The 17823-nt window shown below is 38.5% G+C and overlaps 1 protein-coding gene across 3 annotated transcripts in view; it reads left to right on the top strand.

Annotated features, from left to right (window-relative positions):
• The window catches only part of PREX2 (phosphatidylinositol-3,4,5-trisphosphate dependent Rac exchange factor 2), a 180054-nt gene that overhangs the window by 153334 nt on the left and 8897 nt on the right, over window positions 1-17823 (top strand). For all 3 annotated transcript variants that reach the window (XM_071554395.1, XM_071554396.1, XM_071554394.1), the window contains 2 exons: window positions 10620-10722; window positions 17419-17486. In XM_071554395.1, the coding sequence (XP_071410496.1) occupies window positions 10620-10722; window positions 17419-17486 (171 nt within the window). The remainder of the gene's footprint in view (window positions 1-10619; window positions 10723-17418; window positions 17487-17823) is intronic.

Raw genomic sequence — 17823 nt, 5'->3', positions numbered from 1 at the left:
ATACTACGAAAAAAAAAGGCTGCTTGAAGTTTTGCAGCTGTATTTAGGCTAACTCCACGTAAGAAAGATTTCAGGGATTGATGGGACTACTTTCAGGGGACAGCACAGGCTGAAATACTAATTTATGCTCTTCTCCAGCCACGAGAAAACTGTCCTGCTACCTTCCCATTTAGTCAAGATTCTCTTCTATTTTTCAAATGATAGTTCTGTTATGTCTGTCTACAGTTAGTCTATTTTTGTGATACTTTACCTGCTAAGGCATAAACAAACTTTTCATAAAATAATTTAGGATAATAGAGTATTTCATTCTGTGCTGTTTACTACCTGAAAACAGTTATATAATTTTTAAGTATGTAAGAATTTGTCTTAAAACAAAATAAATAAGACATTTAGCACAAATAGGTTGTTTCTACAGGGATGATCCTTTTATTTTGCTCTATATTTGCCTTTTATAGGCAATCTGGTACATTTTCCCTTTGTTATCTCTAATACATACATGATGAACTATAGTCTTACTGTTCTTTTTTGTGTTTTAAATGGTGAGACACTATTTTTTTAAAATGCAATCTGAAAATGCAGAGAAGTTCATAAAATGCACTAAGACAAGATGAACCTAGGTTGTTAGTAGGATTTCAAGGTTGTTGGATTTCAAGGTGTATTTTTTTTTCTATTTGAACTGCTTTTAACATTATGGGTATTTAGTACCAGGGTTGACACACAACTTTATCACCATTCTCTGTAGAATCATCTTCTCACTCTTCAGTTCCTGCAATATTGCCTTACCTAGAGTGCAAGTCTTTGAATCTGATTTTTTTCATACAAAACCTGCTACATTCCAATAAAAATAGAGTAGGGCCTTTCAAACAATCTAAAATTAAAAACCCATATCTTCTTTAATTTTTTGGGCATGGAAGAGAGTTACGTGAATAGCCTGAACTATTAGAAGACAGGAAGTAAACTGCAATTTTCTAGCAAAATACTTGCCTGCTTATGGGGGAAGAAGCTTTTTATGTGAAAGCCTTTCTACATGGAACAAGAGATAATGGCCAAATCTGGGGTTTCAGAAGAATTTAGACTTTGGGGTTTTGTTTGTTTTTGCAAGTATGACAGAAAATGAGTAAATAAAAAGTGTACTGAAATACTTTGAATTTTTCAGAAATGCTATTCTTTCATCAAGAAAAGAATATTTAGTAGTGGAAGTGCCTCCTTGCAGCATTTCCAGCTGATTAAAGGTGTAAGATCTTACAGAAAGAATGATTATGGAAAGATGCTCCCTGCAGTTTTTTAACACTGACGGATGATGCATGGAGAAAAGAAGAAAGAAGTGGGGTTTTTTTTCCCTTCACTTTTCTTTGAAAAGCTCTGTTTCAAAAAGGTAGAATAGTCACATTTATTTCTGGAAATAGATTGGATGACAGTAATCTTTCAAATGAACTACAGAAAAAAATCAACATTACCTACTGCAGGTTTCGTGCTTCAGAATTAAAAATTACTAATATTGAATCTAATACGCCTGATAAAATGCATTTTTAACATAAAAGAGATCTCATTAACCACGGTTAAGTGTGAAATATGGCTAATATGTGCTTATCTCTCAAGACTGATTCTCTAGCTTGATAAGTTCATGCCATCTACTTCAGTAAGACTTGGTAGTTTGTGTCTGAAAATATCTGTTAGAGCTGGGTTTGATTATCCTATCATAGGATGGTGGATGCCTGCCTGATAATGGAGTTGGGATGCCTTTATTCTGAGGTTTGTACAACTACATAGTCACAGTGATGCCTTTTGTGAACGAAACACGTGCATGCTGATCATCATCATCATGGCTAGGCTTCGCGAATGAAGATTTGAGAAGGGCACTACCCATGCTTGCTGCAAGCGTGCTGGTGGCTAAAAAGGCCGATACGGGATAGGCAGGTCCGGTCACAAAAGGCACAGCGGAACGTCTCCCTAGGTGACATTGGCAAGGAACAGTTCTTTCTGCGTTGTCTTTTCTCCTCAAGACTGACTCTCCATGCATTCTCAAACGAAGCAGCAGCGTCGTGAATGGTGTGTCTCCATGAATCCCGATTGGAGGCCAGAGTGGACCATTGGTGGCAGTCAATATGGCCAAGGCTGAGGTGTTGTTTCAGGGAGTCCTTGTATCTCTTCTTCAGGGCTCCTCTCTTGCGACAGCCGGTGGCGAGTTCACCATAGAGCACAATCTTCGGAAGGCGATGATCCTCCATCCTGGAGACGTGCCCTGCCCAGCACAGCTGCATTCTCATCAGCATGGCCTCGATACTGCTGACCCCTGGCTGTTCAAGAACGGACACATTGGTCACGTAATCAGACCAGTGGATGTTTAGGATTGAACGGAGGCAGCGCTGATGGAAGCGTTCAAGAAGCCGCAGGTGGTGGCAGGAGATGACCCAGGATTCAGACCCATATAAAAGAGTAGACAGTACAATGGCTCTGTAGACACTAATCTTTGTACTTTTCTTCAGGTGTTTATTGGAGCAGACTCTTTTATGGAGTTTTCCGAAGTCTTTGTATGCCTTTGCTAGCCTGTTGTCTATCTCTTTGTTGATCTTCCCGTCTGAGGAAATGATACTTCCCAGATAGGTGAACTGCTGGACTGACCTAAGCTCTGAATTGCCTATGGTGATGTGAGGATGATGGAAGACTTCTTGAGGTGCAGGTTGGTAGAGAACTTCTGTCTTTTTCCGGCTGACTTCCAGCCCAAAAAGCTCAGCAGCCTCTGCAAAGCAGGATGTTAAGCGCTGCAGAGCTGCTTCTGTGTGAGCAACGAGGGCGGCATCATCAGCAGAAAGCAGCTCGTGGACAAAGTGATTCAGGGTCTTGGTGTGGGCCTTCAGTCGCCTTAGGTTGAAGAGGCTTCCATTGGTACGATATCGGATGTAGATGGCGTTTTCTTCATCGAGGTCTGCTGTGGCTCTTTGGAGCATCATGCTGAAGAAGATTGTGAATAGAGTTGGTGCAAGAACACAACCTTGTTTCACACCATTGGTTATTGGAAAGGGCTCAGAGAGTGCATCGCCATATCTGACTTGTCCACGCTGATCCTCATGTAGCAGGATGATCATTTTGAGGAACTTGGGGGGACATCCTAAACGTTTCAAGATCTGCCACAGGCCTTTTCTGCTCACAGTGTCGAAAGCTTTGGTGAGGTCAACGAAGGTTACATAGAGACCTTTGTTCTGTTCCCTACACTTCTCTTGCAGTTGTCTGAGAAGAAACACCATGTCTGTGGTGCTTCTATTGGCTCTGAAACCACACTGGCTTTCAGGTAGAAGATCTTCTGCAATAGTGCGTACTAATCTTTATTCTTGCAAGTATTCTTGCAAGGATTTTACCAGCAATGGAGAGCAAAGTAATACCTCGGTAATTTGAGCAGTCTGATTTTTCTCCTTTCTTCTTGTACAGGGTGATGATGACTGCATCACGGAGATCTGGTGGTAGTTCCCCTTGTTCCCAGCAATGCACAACAAGCTCATGAAATTTGGCATGGAGTGCTTGACCTCCATGCTTCCAGATTTCAGGTGGAATTCCATCAACCCCAGCTGCCTTGCCAGTTTTCACCTGTTGTATGGTCTTGAGTATCTCTCCCATAGTAGGGGCTGCATCCAATTCATGTTTCACCAGTTGTTGTGTAATGTGCTGAATTGCTGAGCCTTGGACTACATGGTTGGCACTGAAGAGAGTCTGAAAGTGCTCAGACCATCGGTTCAGGATGGAGGTTTTATCTGTTAGAAGCAGTTGACCATCTGCACTGAATAGGGGGCTTTGAAGCTGGTGTGTGGGTCCGTACACTGCTTTCAGGGCCTCATAGAATCCTCTTTGGTCACCCAAATCTGCGCATAGTTGTGTCTTTTCTGCTAGGTCGAGCCACTATTTGTTCTGGATGTCTCGAAGTTTCTGTTGGAGCTTGCTGCATGCAAGACGAAAGGTGATTTTTTTATATGGCAAGATGGCTGAGCAAGGTGTGCTTGGTGAGCAGTTCTCTTCTTCTTCAGCAATTCCTGGATCTCTTGATTGTTCTCATCAAACCAGTCTTTGTTTTTCTTGGAGGAGAACCCTAGGGACTCTTCAGAGGACTGCAGGATGCAACTTTTAATATGTTGCCAAAGTGCTTCAGGAGAGGGATCTATGGGATTATCTTTAAGTCTAGTTTGAAGGTTTACCTGGAAGCTGTCTCTCCCTGTGGCTGTTTGAAGATTGCTGACTTGGAGCCTCCTCCTTGGATTGCCGCCTCTCTTAGGTTTGCAGCGCACAAGGCGGTAGTCTGTTTGACATTCTGCACTCGGCATCACTTGAGTATGACGGACATCACTGACATTTCTCTGTTGTACTAAGATATAGTCAATGAGGTGCCAGTGTTTGGATTGAGGATGCATCCAAGTTGTCTTCAGACTGTCTTTCTGTTGAAAGATAGTGTTGGTGATGGTGAGCTGCCATTCTGCACAAAACTCTAGCAGGAGGCGTCTGTTGTCATTGCAGTTTCCAACGCCATGCCTGCCCAGGACTCCTTTCCAGGCTTCAGAATTCTTACCTACTCTGGCGTTGAAGTCACCAAGGATTATGATCTTATCATCTGCAGGAACATTTTGGGTGAGGCAGCGCAGGTCTGTGTAGAATGTCTTTTTCCGCTGGGTCATCTTGGAGAGTTGGGGCATATACGCTAAAAAGAACAACATGTTGCTTGTTGTGTAGAGGGAGGCGTAAGGACATAATGCGATCGGAATGACCTGTCGGCAGATTTTCAAGTTTGGAGGCAATGGAGTTTTTAATCATGAAGCCAACTCCTCAAAGGTGTCTTTCGGTTTTGGGTTTGCCTGACCAGTAGAGTGTGTAGCCAGCACCATGTTCTTTAAGGCTGCCTTCCTCATGAGACGAACTTCACTGAGACCAGCAATGTCAATGTTGAGCCGTGACAGTTCATGGGCAATTAGAGCAGAACGACGCTCAGGACGTCCACTATCCCCAGTATCAAGCATGGTTCTGATGTTCCAACATGCGAGCGTTAGTTTGAGCACACCTTTGCAGGCAGGTGTATGCCTTTGAAATCTCTTTGTTTTTGTTTGACCGCATGGAAGATGCCGGTTGGCCGCGGTTATCCAACCGGGTGTGAAGATGAGCTTTGTTTAGGCCACCTTTGCTAGGCCCCTCTCCGTGTGGAGCAAGCAGTGCTGTCCCTAGAAAAGGCTGCTTGGTCATTCAGGATGCTGCTGCAAGAGACTGTCATCTCCGGGGTCAAGTCTCTAATGACCCATATCCTGAACCACCTGCATGCAGGGTTGGGTCTGCGGCTTCCAGCTGCTTCCTATCACCTGCCTTTTTTGACCCTCACCTGTCGCTACAGGGCTTTGCAATGTGGGTGAACCCTTCAAGCCTGTGCAATGGATTTTTTAGGTGAGGCACAGCGTGCACAGAACTGGCCCCACCCTTTACTCCTAAGGTTCATCTGCCACGGCCTAGCGAGCTTGGACGGTGACAATGAATACCTGAGGATGTAGGTTTGGTTAGAGTATCCTTCTCTTAGATGGATGGCCTTACAGGGCTAAACGAACTCCATCTGCCCAGGTTTGGGATTGGAGTGTCCTTCTCCTAGGATGGTTGCCAGACGGCTAGCGAGCCCATCCTGCCCGTGGACACGTTTTGTCTGACCCTTCAGCTGAGACCTGTCTGGCATGGGAGACCCTACCGGCGGCACAAACCACCTCCAGCATAGCTCTCAACCTCATGAGGGCACGCAAGCTTCTCCCCCGCGACAAGGGGGTGTCCCCGGAGAAGGTATGCTGATACTAAATGAATAAAAAGCAGACGATCCCTTAAGCATGGACTGCCCATTCTGTGTGATGGTGGTGGTGTATGTTCCACAGATAGCTACCTTTTGAATCGTTGTTTGTGATTAGCAAACCATCATAATGGAATAAATATACTTCATGTGCAGAGTAATGGCTTTCTATATGTTGGATTAGCCTTCACTGAATGGGTTCCACCCAGTACTGATGTTAAAGTAGTGGCCTTTCCACACTTGCAACATTTAAGCTTCACAAAGGTTCATAAAGGGACTGAACCCAAGTCGTGAACTCCAGTAGAGTTTACTGTAATGTATGCACTTCATGCTCATTTTTTCTCTAATACTTAATGGCTGGCCCAACTTCCCTCTCCCTGTGAAAAGAAATTCTGTTCAGCAGTTTCAGTGTATGAACACAGAATGCAAGCTTCAGTTTTACTTGCATGGAGACATTGCTGAATCTATTGATTTAAATAATATTTACTCTATAAGCATTAGTTTAAATGTCAGCAGAAACAAATGTATACTTATAGTGTAATTGGTTTACAAGGTGGTCAAATGTAGGTATGATTAGTTTATGATGTACAAGAAGAAAAGTAATGAAAATAATAATAGTGGCATTAAATTACACGTTGAGTAGAAGCTTTAGATTTTAATTAGACTAAGCACACATGCACCCTTTTCATGCTTTTTTTCCTATTCACGTGACCAGAACATAATTCATTTTGACATCTCTGACTGTGGTAACTACTAAACCAATTTGTTTCACCTCATCTTTTCTATTCCAGACATTTTTCTAAGGGATGTTTTGGTGCATCTTTGGATGTAGGATGGCTGAAAGCCTAATTGAAACTTGAGGATGAATTGGATGATTTAGATTCTTTTTACTCTAGAAACATAGATACACACTTTGTAGAGTGGTAGCTCTGTAGGTAGTGAACATGTACTCAAATTATTTTTCCTTTCAAGTGGCATCAGTCAAGCTGTTGTGAAATAATCGATTTCTTAGAAAATTTCAATCCGTTTTCCTATTTTACAACTCCATTTTCAGTACGGATGTGCATCTGTTCACCTGATTTTTAGCATTTTAGTGAAAATCACATCCAGTGAGAAACAAATGGACTATTGGTGATAGAAAATTACTTAATCTCATTTTTTTCAGGCTTGTTCAGGATGGTTTGATCCAGAAGATGTTTGAAAGTTTGTATTTAATCTTCACATCAGTACTGTCATGACTGATGGGAGACTGGGGATAGCAGGCAGGGACTGGGAGCAGCTGCAACCCCTTCTGTTTCTTGGAAACCAAATGGATGAAATAGGGAATTCTTAGCCCAGTTGTCCTGGGAAATCCAAATGTCTCTGGCTTTCTGCTGTAATCTGTCAAGTCAAGGAATTTGTCATTCTAACTGACATAAATTCCGAGATGATGAATTTGAATCTTTTGTTTTTCTCCATAGAAAAAAGGAATGAGAGGAAAACAGAGGGAGGGAGAACAGATTTTGATTTGTTTGCACTGTAAAATCTATGGATTTGGGCTTTATGTTTCCCATAACAGAATGTTATGAGAATACTGAAGGAGTTTTCCCCCAAATATTTTCCCTGTTTGATTTGTCTGGGCTGTTGCATCCAAATGACCAGATACTTTTAATGGTCAGAACTGCTTCCAGATTGCTTTGTAAGCTTTAATACCATCTGCTTATCAGCTCTCAAAATGGGGGAAGGAGAGTGGTTTATTACATACTTCGTGTATTTGCTGACAGTCCTTGATATTGAACCTTACTCAGGCCATCGGAACAATCTTACAATATGAGGAATAACCAGCTTTCATATTGTTTAATAAAATTTTAGAAGTTATATTGTTTTAAATTTGTATTTGCTTGATCTCTTCATTCCTGGCAGCCCTATTGCTGAGGTACTTCCAGTTATGACTTTTCCATGAGACCATCTGATGTTTTGTGTGTGCATTTGTATCTTTCACAGCTGGTTTCCAAGGCAGTTTGGTTTGTGGTAAGGGATATGTACTAATTAAAAACCTATTTGAAGAGCTGGGAGCAAGCACCAGCATGTAGATACATGTGAGTCACAATGTAAGGTTTATATGATCAGTTTTATTAGAGAATGCCATCTCACTAATTTGGTATTCAACTAAAATTAAGCTATTGGACTGTTGTTGGCTTTTGTACTTAGAAAGTAGTAATCTTTTTTCATAATCACAGGACAAAAGCCATAACCACTAATTTGTGTTTGATTTTGCCATTCATCAGACTTTTTACGTGGCTTAGGAGGAAAACAAAATCTAGTGATATTAAATTGCACCTCTAATGAAAGAGTATATTGAAACGCAATCATGTCACTGATACTATTTTAACAGTTTTTAACATATGCTAATGAGTAAGAAAGTTTTTTAAAAGAAAAAGTGGATGTATCTAACCAGCATTTCTGTAGGACTTCACCTCAAATATAAAATGTTTTATTTAAAGAGATGTGATAATAGTTAACGTTGCCACTGCTGTCATGCTCAGTGTCTTTGCTAATAATTTCAAAAGATATGTTAAAATACTATCGTTAAAATAACTATAATTATTTGCCATGATGTGAGGTCTTCAATTTTAGCATAAATGTTTCAGGATTGTTTTGTAGTTGTTGCCTCTTTCCACAGCAGCCTCTTTAAAGAAATCCTTATTATGCTATTTTACTCTTTGTCCCTGCTTTTTCCATTCTGGTTTTGTCTTTATCTATCCATTTGGAAACTTTATTTCTGAATCATGATTGGCATTGTCCAAATGTAGAAGTCTCATAATGTCCATGATCGCCAGCCATTTCATCAAGGTTTGGATAGGGAGCAGTTTGGCAGTCTTTTTCAATCACAAAATTGCACATAATTCTTCAAGCTGACCTTCATTTAGGAGATTCTTTTGTTAGTTATGATTCATGCATGCAGAATATGATGTTTTTGTTCTTTCAGTCTTTGGGGTTCCAGGCAGATGGGATATATGGGAAAGGTGGCTCAATAACTTCTTGGCTGAAAGCTGTACTTTGAGCCCATTAACTCCTGTTATACCTATTGAGAAACTTTTTACTGTTTTTGAGTACATTTCAGATACTTTTGCTTTTTTCCATTGCCAGTGGCACAGTTTCCTTTGCTGTCTGATATTGAAGGTTGGATGTTTTGATTTTGGTGCTGGCAAATCTTATGAACATGTACTTTATGCAATATTTCACCTTTTGAAGACAAGATGAATTCAGTGTTTAGAATTTTTAATCTAATACTTAGCTATCTGGCACCTTAATCAAACACATAACACAAAAGATCAATAGATTTTTGCCTCAAGTTAACTTGAGGTCAGTGTATACATGAAACTGAGGAATGAAAATTATTTCATTACCAAGGAAAATCACTTGGCTTATAAATTTTTAATGAAAGGCCGTTAATAAAGCTACAGATCAAATTTAGTGTCTTCTACATTTGCTACTGTGAAACTTTTTGAAGCCCAGATATTAACTTAAACAACATTTAAAACATGTCAGCGGTTTGGGTTTTTTTTTCAGTAAGAAAATAAGCACAGACACATTTTTCCTCCCACAGATCTTCTGCTCAGCAAGATGAGCATTTGATTGAAACATATTGTCTGTTCTGCATGCATATTATAAACTATGCAAAATACTTTGGTCAGGATTTTTCCAAAAGTCTACTCAAAAGTGTATTTTAATCATATGCCTTAGTTTTATTATTTGAACTTGAAAATCACAGCTTTTGTTAAGCTCTGTTGAGGTAGAATCATTTTCTGTACAACCCACTTTTCTGGTTGAAGAGATTTGATTATTGCAGTGCTTTGGTTGTGAACAGGAAAATTATCAAGCAGCTTACTGATGCAGAATGGAGCCACTCTCATCTCTTGGGTCGTAGCAGCCTTAAAACATGTTCTGTGTTCTAGAAAGTACCTGTTTCTACTCAGGTTTTTTGTCTTTATCCATGAGTCTTCTACAGTTTTGGTCTTGGTTGTATGATAAACCAACCATTTGTTCTTGTTCTCATCATGACAACCAAAATCAGATGGCATCTCCAAAATGACTGTCCCCACTACTTCCTGCCTGGTGTGATGACAGATTGTCCTATAGCAGGATCTTCAGCTCTGAAAGTTTCCAGGTTGCTCTGACAAAACAGTGACAGCCTTTCCATTAGGATGTGGAACCAGAGTCAGTTTTTGTCCCTAACAGTTTATTTGAAAAAGATAGACAAATTGGGATAGGACTGTTCATTTGAAGGAATGCCCTTTTTATTTACTTTCTTTTTGAAAAGGGCAAATATCTCATAATTTGTACTAATGTGCCAAGAGAATAACCAAGCAAAATAAATGGCAGGAGATTGGGTTCCTAGTACCAAAGCCTTGGTCTGCTTTAATGGTGGAAGGTGAGAGATAGCATGCAGAAGCCTCCTAGGCTGGAATTTCTACAATTACAAAAAAAGTTTTCTCTTTGGGTTGTCACTCTCTCATGCACTTACCAAGCCATAGTTGGATTGTGGATTTTTGTGTGTTGTTTTTTTCTTGGGGAGGGTTGGTTTGTTTAGGCTTCTTGTTAACAACAAAACAAGGCAAATGCATTTGATTGTAAGTAAGCAGGAACACTCGTTACTCTCACAGTCTTTCTACTTAGAAACATTATACTCTTCAGGCATAGGTGGGGGAGGGATTAGGGGGCAGGTGTACTAAACAAGCTTTTTATTTATACCTTTTTTTTTAAAAGAAAAGTGATATAGAAGCAATGATTTTAAGGCAATCTCTGCTAGCAGATGGCTGACTTGTGTGTTGCCCTGCAGCTGCACTCTGAGTGTGACCCTGGAGCAGGCGATTATTCTGGCTCGGAGCCATGGGCTGCCTCCTCGCTACATCATGCAGGCTACAGATGTCATGCGCAAACAGGTAGGATGCTCGTTGCGGGGCACATCTGCAGGTCTCCAAACAAGACAAGTTACCATCTAACTAGAATGGCTTTGCCAAGCATTTTTTAACCTTCAGCTTAATGTTGTCTAATGTCTATGTGAGTTTTCTTAGTTTGGGTATTTTTTTGTTTGTGTTTTGTTTTGTTTGTTTGCTTTGTTTTTAATTCTCTTCCTTTATTGTTTATGGTAAGGTGTTATTTTTTTAAATACAGACACAGGCCATTTTTAACAAGATGCTTTCTTTCTCTGTATGCATGAATGGAGCATAATTTTTACAGGGTTATGATTTTACTAAATGATTTTTTTGTAGTAACTGCTGTGGCATCACCTTACTTCTGAACAGACTATTGAGTAAGACAATCTTTATTTTGATATATGTGGTCCATAAAAATAAGAAGATTATTAACTGTTGTTAATAAAAAGTGACTCACCTAGTGAATTAAGGGGAAATGTAGAAGGGAAGGGGAGAAATAAATACCATTGGTTTTAACTTTCCGGGCGAGATTCTTGAGGACAATATGCTTATTTCAAAATACTGTTTTTCACTCTTTGATCATAATAGAATATTAGGATTTAGAGGCTGTTTGAATAGGTAACCACCACAACATGAACTCTTGATGTTAAGGTATGCAAAAAAATACTGGATTAAAAAGCATTATCCCCTATAACTGGGGGATACACTCTACTGTATTGGCTCAACTTTTTCTAGAATATGTTGTTATCAGAAAATACTTTCAAGGGGATGTATCTTGGAAGGAATTCAAAGGAGGAGCACAAATGGTCCAGAGGTTACTAGACAAGGCTTATGAAGTGAAAATTAAAGAGCTAAACTTATTGAGTTGATCAAAGAGTGGTTGTGGGGGTGTTTAATTGCCCTGTGTGCATATGGAACATATATCCCAGCCTGTGGTAGCTTTCAACCCTATGACAAAATCATAAAAGAGATACAGGGTGCACTCAATCGTGAAGTGAAAAAAAAAAGTATTGGAAGAATTAATCCCAGATAAGACAAGGTTCATAATTTCTGGGGTTTAGATGGCATTTTGTTTATTATTTTCATTAATTCTACTACATATTTTGTACAGAAATCACAGTTATGAAAATGATTAAGCAGCTGTATTTTACTTCTAAGTTGCTGTAGACAAAAATACACAATGCCAAATGACACGTTTAGTCTGTTAAAATAATTGTGTAGCAGCCTTATATTCAGTTACATATAAGTGTTGCTGCTGAGTATTTAGTCTCATTCCTTTTCATATTGGACTTTCACTTAATTTAGTGCATAAATTAAGTCTCGGTAGTGAAAAAATGTTCTCAAAATTCTTGAATCAAGTCATGTACATCTGCTCTGAAATGACATCTTTAATTTGACTTGAAAAGAATGCTATTGCTGTATAAGGATAAACTGCATGTATAGGTTTATATTTCTGCTCCTGAAGTTCTTGACAAAACACAGATCCAAGTATTTTGCAATAAAAAACCCCTGTGGATGTAGGGTTTTTCATGTATCTGCTTCCAGGATGTGTTCTGTCAAAGTGTACATTTTCAAAATGCAGATCTAGGCCATTTCAAAAAATGCTGATTCATTTATGGATCTTCTGCAATTTGTTAAAATGAAAGACCAAATGAAAGAAACTCACATGGTTTTGAGCAGCTGTAACTGTACTTGCTCAAATGCAGATGTGGGAAAAGGCCTTCAGTGAGGCTACATTCTTTGAAGTAAAACAGCAGGTGATCAATAGCTATTAAAGCTACCAATATCTCAATACCACCCACAGACACTGCAAAACAGTGTGCGAGTATATCAAGCCAGACTGTTTTCACACATTCTTCCTCTGGCAGGAAACCACTATGGCATTTAATAGAGTAATAATCTTTAGTTGTAATTTTAAATCAGTCTTGGAGTTTTGTAGTAGAAATATAACCCTCTATTAAATTCTAAATGCTTTGGAGTAATTTCAACAATGCACTATGGTATTTTCTAGAAACCTGTTTGGATTTAATGTTCAGATTATCTGTAGGTCTTAACTGTCAGGAGCATAATGCAGACCATAAAGCTTGGAAGAAAAAAAAATAAAAATGCTTCTTGGAGTGTGTTGCAGAACATTTAGTTGAACATGCATTGTTTTTCTTTTTCCTGGCTTCATATAAACAAACTAAAAAAAAATTTAGCCCATTTACACCCTAAATCTTTTGTGGAATAAAGATACTAGCCACAGGAACTTGCAAATGCAAGTTTGTTCCTTCCATCTGCTACTCAGCAGCATTAACTCCTAGTGGTATCAGCTTTTCAAAAGGGCAAATTGTCTCTCCTCGAAGCTGATATGTTTTCCAGCTTGGTGCACTGCTCCTGAATAACTGGAGGCACCTGATTGACTGGATGACCTCAGGAATTTTTTTTTTCTTTTAAATTGAATCAAGTCAGAATCATGTTGAACAAGACTTGTAATAGGCCCAACTATATTGTTGGAGCAATGTTCAAAGTAATTGCCCTGTCAGTTATAATAAGGTATTCACAAGCACCTGGTGTATGAGAACTAAAGAAAAGAGACCAACTTGTGAGAGTGAGCATGATTCTGGGTCTTTGGAATGGTTTTAGTTAAGTGGTTACTGTTTTTCATCTGCTAAACCAGTCTTGATTGGTTTATAAAATAAAAAAAAATGGCAAAAGAGCCCAACTATCTTTTAGTAACTTTGTTTGCTCATTTACATACTCATGGAAACAACTGTACACAAAATACTGTGTAAAGCATCCTGACAGCATGGTGTTTTCAGGATGCAGCAAAGTGTGTAGAGGATAGAGCTGTAGAAGGAAAGAGGGCTCTGAGGAAGAAAGGTAACTAAAAAGCTGATAAACAGAAAAGGCCAGGAGAAAATTTTTGCTGTCTTTTAAGTGAGTAATTGTGTTTTCATGCCTTTTTGCGAGTATAATAGCAGCACTACATTTTGAGTAATTCTCATAAGAACTGTACTGATTTAGAGCTTTTTGAACAGGGCATAAAGGGAATCTGTTTTCTTTATGTGACTAGTTCATGCTATCCTTAAATTTTTGTGTAGCCTGAAAATAAATCTGTAACTTTTTTTCATGGCAGTGAAAATTTAGAAGAGTCCAGATTGTTGGTGTCTCCTCAGAGCTGCCACTGCCTTTCACCATGCTCTGGCACTGCTGGTATGCAGAGGGCAGCATTCTAGAATCACTTAGCACAGCTATCCTTTATACCTATGTGAGACAGTCTCAATTAAGAATAATATTGGAGAAGTATAAATTAACAGTACATTGAAACACTATAGTATAATGATGCTCAGTGGTGACAAAAAGATGACATGTAGCACATTGCTAGTAATTCTTGGGGGCTTTTTCTCAAAAGAATTAAGAATCTGGTGGGTTTAAGGTCTAATTTGTGACCCTACTACACAATAAAGTACATGGTTATATAGAGCTAGACTCCTCTTTAAGTCAATGAATTTGATTTATTATGTGAGCCAGATCCTAAAATTAGTTTGTCTAGTGAGTGATGCAAGTAAAATTAAGCTGGTTTTGTTCTCAGAGGTAGCCGCAGCTCTGACATTCAGGATCTACATGTGATTAATTTAGATAGTTTAGATTGCATGTATATGTATATTCTGGCTCTCAGTCATGTTAATCATGTGCTAGTCTCAGCAGTCTTTCATGGTGGGGTTTCTGTATTATTATAAAATTTTACAAAGTGGCACTGAGAAAAGGACAATGAAGGTGATGTAGGTCTGGACTCAACATGACTAACTTTGTAATCAACACCTACTCATCCACTCATGTCATTGATGACAGACATTTTTTTCTTTTTTTTTTCCCCTTCAATTCCTGTTTTCTCTTCAGTATACCATACTGAATAGACCAGATTTTATTCCTTTTTCAGCAGTAGACTTTTGGTGTTTTGATGGTTTCCTGAGATGGGGCATCTACCACTAATGAGCCAACCTGTTCCAGTGTTTTACCACGCTCATCATAAAAAATTTCTTCTTTATATCTAGGCTGAATCTACTGTCTTTCGGTTTGAAAACATCATCCCTTCTCCAATTGTTATAGGTCCTGCTAAAAAGTCTGTCCAAATTTAATTATCATTTCCCTGATAAGCCATCACTTGTGTAGATAGAAGAAATCTGTTCATCTGATTTGTCATTTTTCAGTTGTGTTTTCTTATCTAATCATTCTCTCTACTCTCCACTGAACGTTTTTCAATTTTTTTGTTAAAGATAGGAGTAACTATGATGAATTGCAAAAGAATCTTGCAGAGTTTCATGTTTGAGCAATAAAACAGCAGATGAAGATCAGGGTAGATAACTCCTAAGTGAAGTACGCTGGGGAAAATCCGAACCCTAAATTCACATTCAAAATAATTGACTGTGAAGTTGCCATTCCATTTCATGTTCAGGACCTCAGGATATGACAGAAAACATCAGCTCAGTTCTTATTAGCTATGAGTAAAGCAGACGTTACAATGGTTTGGGCAGAGATAGGTAACAAAGTAGGAATCACGCTGTCATGACCCTGAATTTTGAACTATGTGATGTTCTTATCCCTTACAAAAAGATATAGCATAATGGAAAAGGTTCAGAGAAGGTAATAAAAAAGTTATTAGTGGTTGGGAATGGTTTACAGACAGAATAGATGGACATAATAATCTAGGATTGGTCAGGTTCATGAGTGAAGGAGAATATGACAGTCTTCAAAAGAACATGTGTCATGGGTAGGGACTGACCATTGTCCTCACCAGTGCAGAACTAAAGGGTATGTAGTGATAGGACAAGGGGTAGTGGCTTTAAAATGAAAGAGAGTGGGCTTAGATTGGTCCTTTAATTTAGAAAAAAAAAATTAATCTTTAGGTTTAGAAGAAATTTTTCACTGTCAGGGACTGGAACAGGTTGCCCATAGAAGGTGTGGATGCCACATCCCTAGAAGTGTTCAGGGACAAGTTAGGTAGGGCTTTGAGCAACCTGGTCTGGGAGAAGGTGCCCCTGCCCACGGCAGAGGGGCTGGAACTAGATGGTCTTTAAGATTCACCAACCCAAACCATTCTATGATCCTTGACATAACAAACTAAGATTGTGCCAAAGATGTGGTTCTCTTTTCACAAAAAGGTTAGTGGTGTGAATATCCTAATAGGTTCAAGATGATAAGAGAAAGAAGAGAATCATTGAAATTGATTAAATACATCATTGCTGCTGAACACAGGGAGTATTGAATGACTAATGATTGAATTCTGGAGGAGTTTCTGGGCAAATACATGTTTGTCATGCTCTGTAGTCATGTTTCTTTGTCAGAGACAGGCTTACTGAGCTAGATGCAGCTCTAGTGAAACAATTTTATATTCTTTCAGTTTTGTAGGTATTCTAGTTATTTTTTTCTATCTTTACGACTATTTTTTGTTCCTACAAAATATGTAAGGACACAGTATTTTTTTTGTGTGGCACATGTTAATGTACATAAACTCTGAGGACCTTCCTGTGTGTAAGCAACCAGCCTTTTTCATCTTCCCTTTGAGCTCATAGCAGTAAATTAATACCTTAATTACGTGGGTACCTGATTTCAGTCAAATGGAAGGCCTAGTGTTATTCTATGTATTGAACCAATGGTTTTACCTCTTTGACATTCATGTGACTCTGGCTCGACAGCTCTGTTAGGAGTGTGAATTATCTTTGATGCTTCACATCAATCAATATCTCACTGTAAGAATTCTGAGATTATATATTTTTGTTCTATTATTTGGTCCTGAATTCAGGTAGTACAGAAGGAGAAATAAACGGAGAGTAGTGAAAAAGTAGTTTCTATATTCTTTAAAATGATAGAAAACATAGTATTCTTTATGATGACTACTGTAACAAAACTGCACTTTAAAAGCTAGACCTCATAATTTAAAAATTAATTTTACTAAGTTCTTTGGGATGTTTGTTTGCAGAAGAGTCTGTGTTTTTCACTCTCACCTATGTGAACATTGTGCATGTTTTATCAACTTCCTCCTTGATGGATGAGTCAGTGAGACAAAATTACTTTCATTATTGCTTTTAAAAGGATCACTTGAGGTACAGAGAGACCAAGATTTTTAGTTGAGCCTGCTATAAGCAGGGGTGTTGGACTAAACAGTCTTGGGAAGTTCCTGCCCATTTGATTTTTTTTTTACTTGTGGTTCTTTTATTATAAAGGAAGATCAGGACCTGCATTTTTCTAACCCTTACTTAATGCCTCAATTTAGGCCATTTTTATAGTTTAAACTAGAAAGCTATTCATAGGAAATAATGTGTAAAATTTGTTTATTCAGAAGTTGATAGAAAATAAGTGGCATTTCAGAAAAGAACTTTATCCATGACTTTATCTATGAATGGTGACAAAAATCAAACAAATGGGAACAAGATATGCTTGGATTGTTTTAAACCTTAAATGTTATTTTTTAATGAATGTCTGTTATATTAGCAAGATGTGACAAGTAGATTTTTGTTTCTTTTCTGCATATTTGTCTACATTGAGAATTAATGTGCTGCTTTAACTTGTTCCCCACCTTAGGAGATGATAGCCATTTTGGGAGATGGAACATATGTATTAATTAATTGTAATCAATAGTTATGTTCATATAGAAAGCTCAGAAAATTTTCTAGCTTGTATTGGAATAAATGAAACCAAACTGTTGTTTTTCTTTCAAAGGGTGCAAGAGTACAAAACACAGCCAAGAATTTAGGAGTGAGGGATCGAACGCCACAGTCTGTGCCAAGGTAACTGATTCTTTGTGTCCAAGGACATGTTTTTTCTAGCTTGTGCCAAAATCAGTCCTGGGTACTCAAAAGCTAGCAGAAACATTGACTATATTGTGCTCTAATTGGTAAGATTTGGCTTAATGTGCATAAAATCAATTGTGCTCTTAGCCATACAATTTTACTTCATGTAATTAGTTGCAAAAATTCAGGCTATGTAGCACTTCAAAACATGCTCAATTTTGAAAAATAAAACCTAGTTCATGTTAATTATGAAAACACTGAAGTAAGTCCTTCATCACTTGTAATGTTTAGGGGTTTTGGGGAAATCCTCCTAGCTAAATCCTTAACCCCATTT

The sequence above is a fragment of the Pithys albifrons genome, chromosome 4 (assembly GCF_047495875.1).
Source record: "Pithys albifrons albifrons isolate INPA30051 chromosome 4, PitAlb_v1, whole genome shotgun sequence".
NCBI lineage: Eukaryota > Metazoa > Chordata > Aves > Passeriformes > Thamnophilidae > Pithys > Pithys albifrons.
Note: the sequence above shows the minus strand (reverse complement) of the source record. Positions and strands in the feature narration are given on the sequence as shown.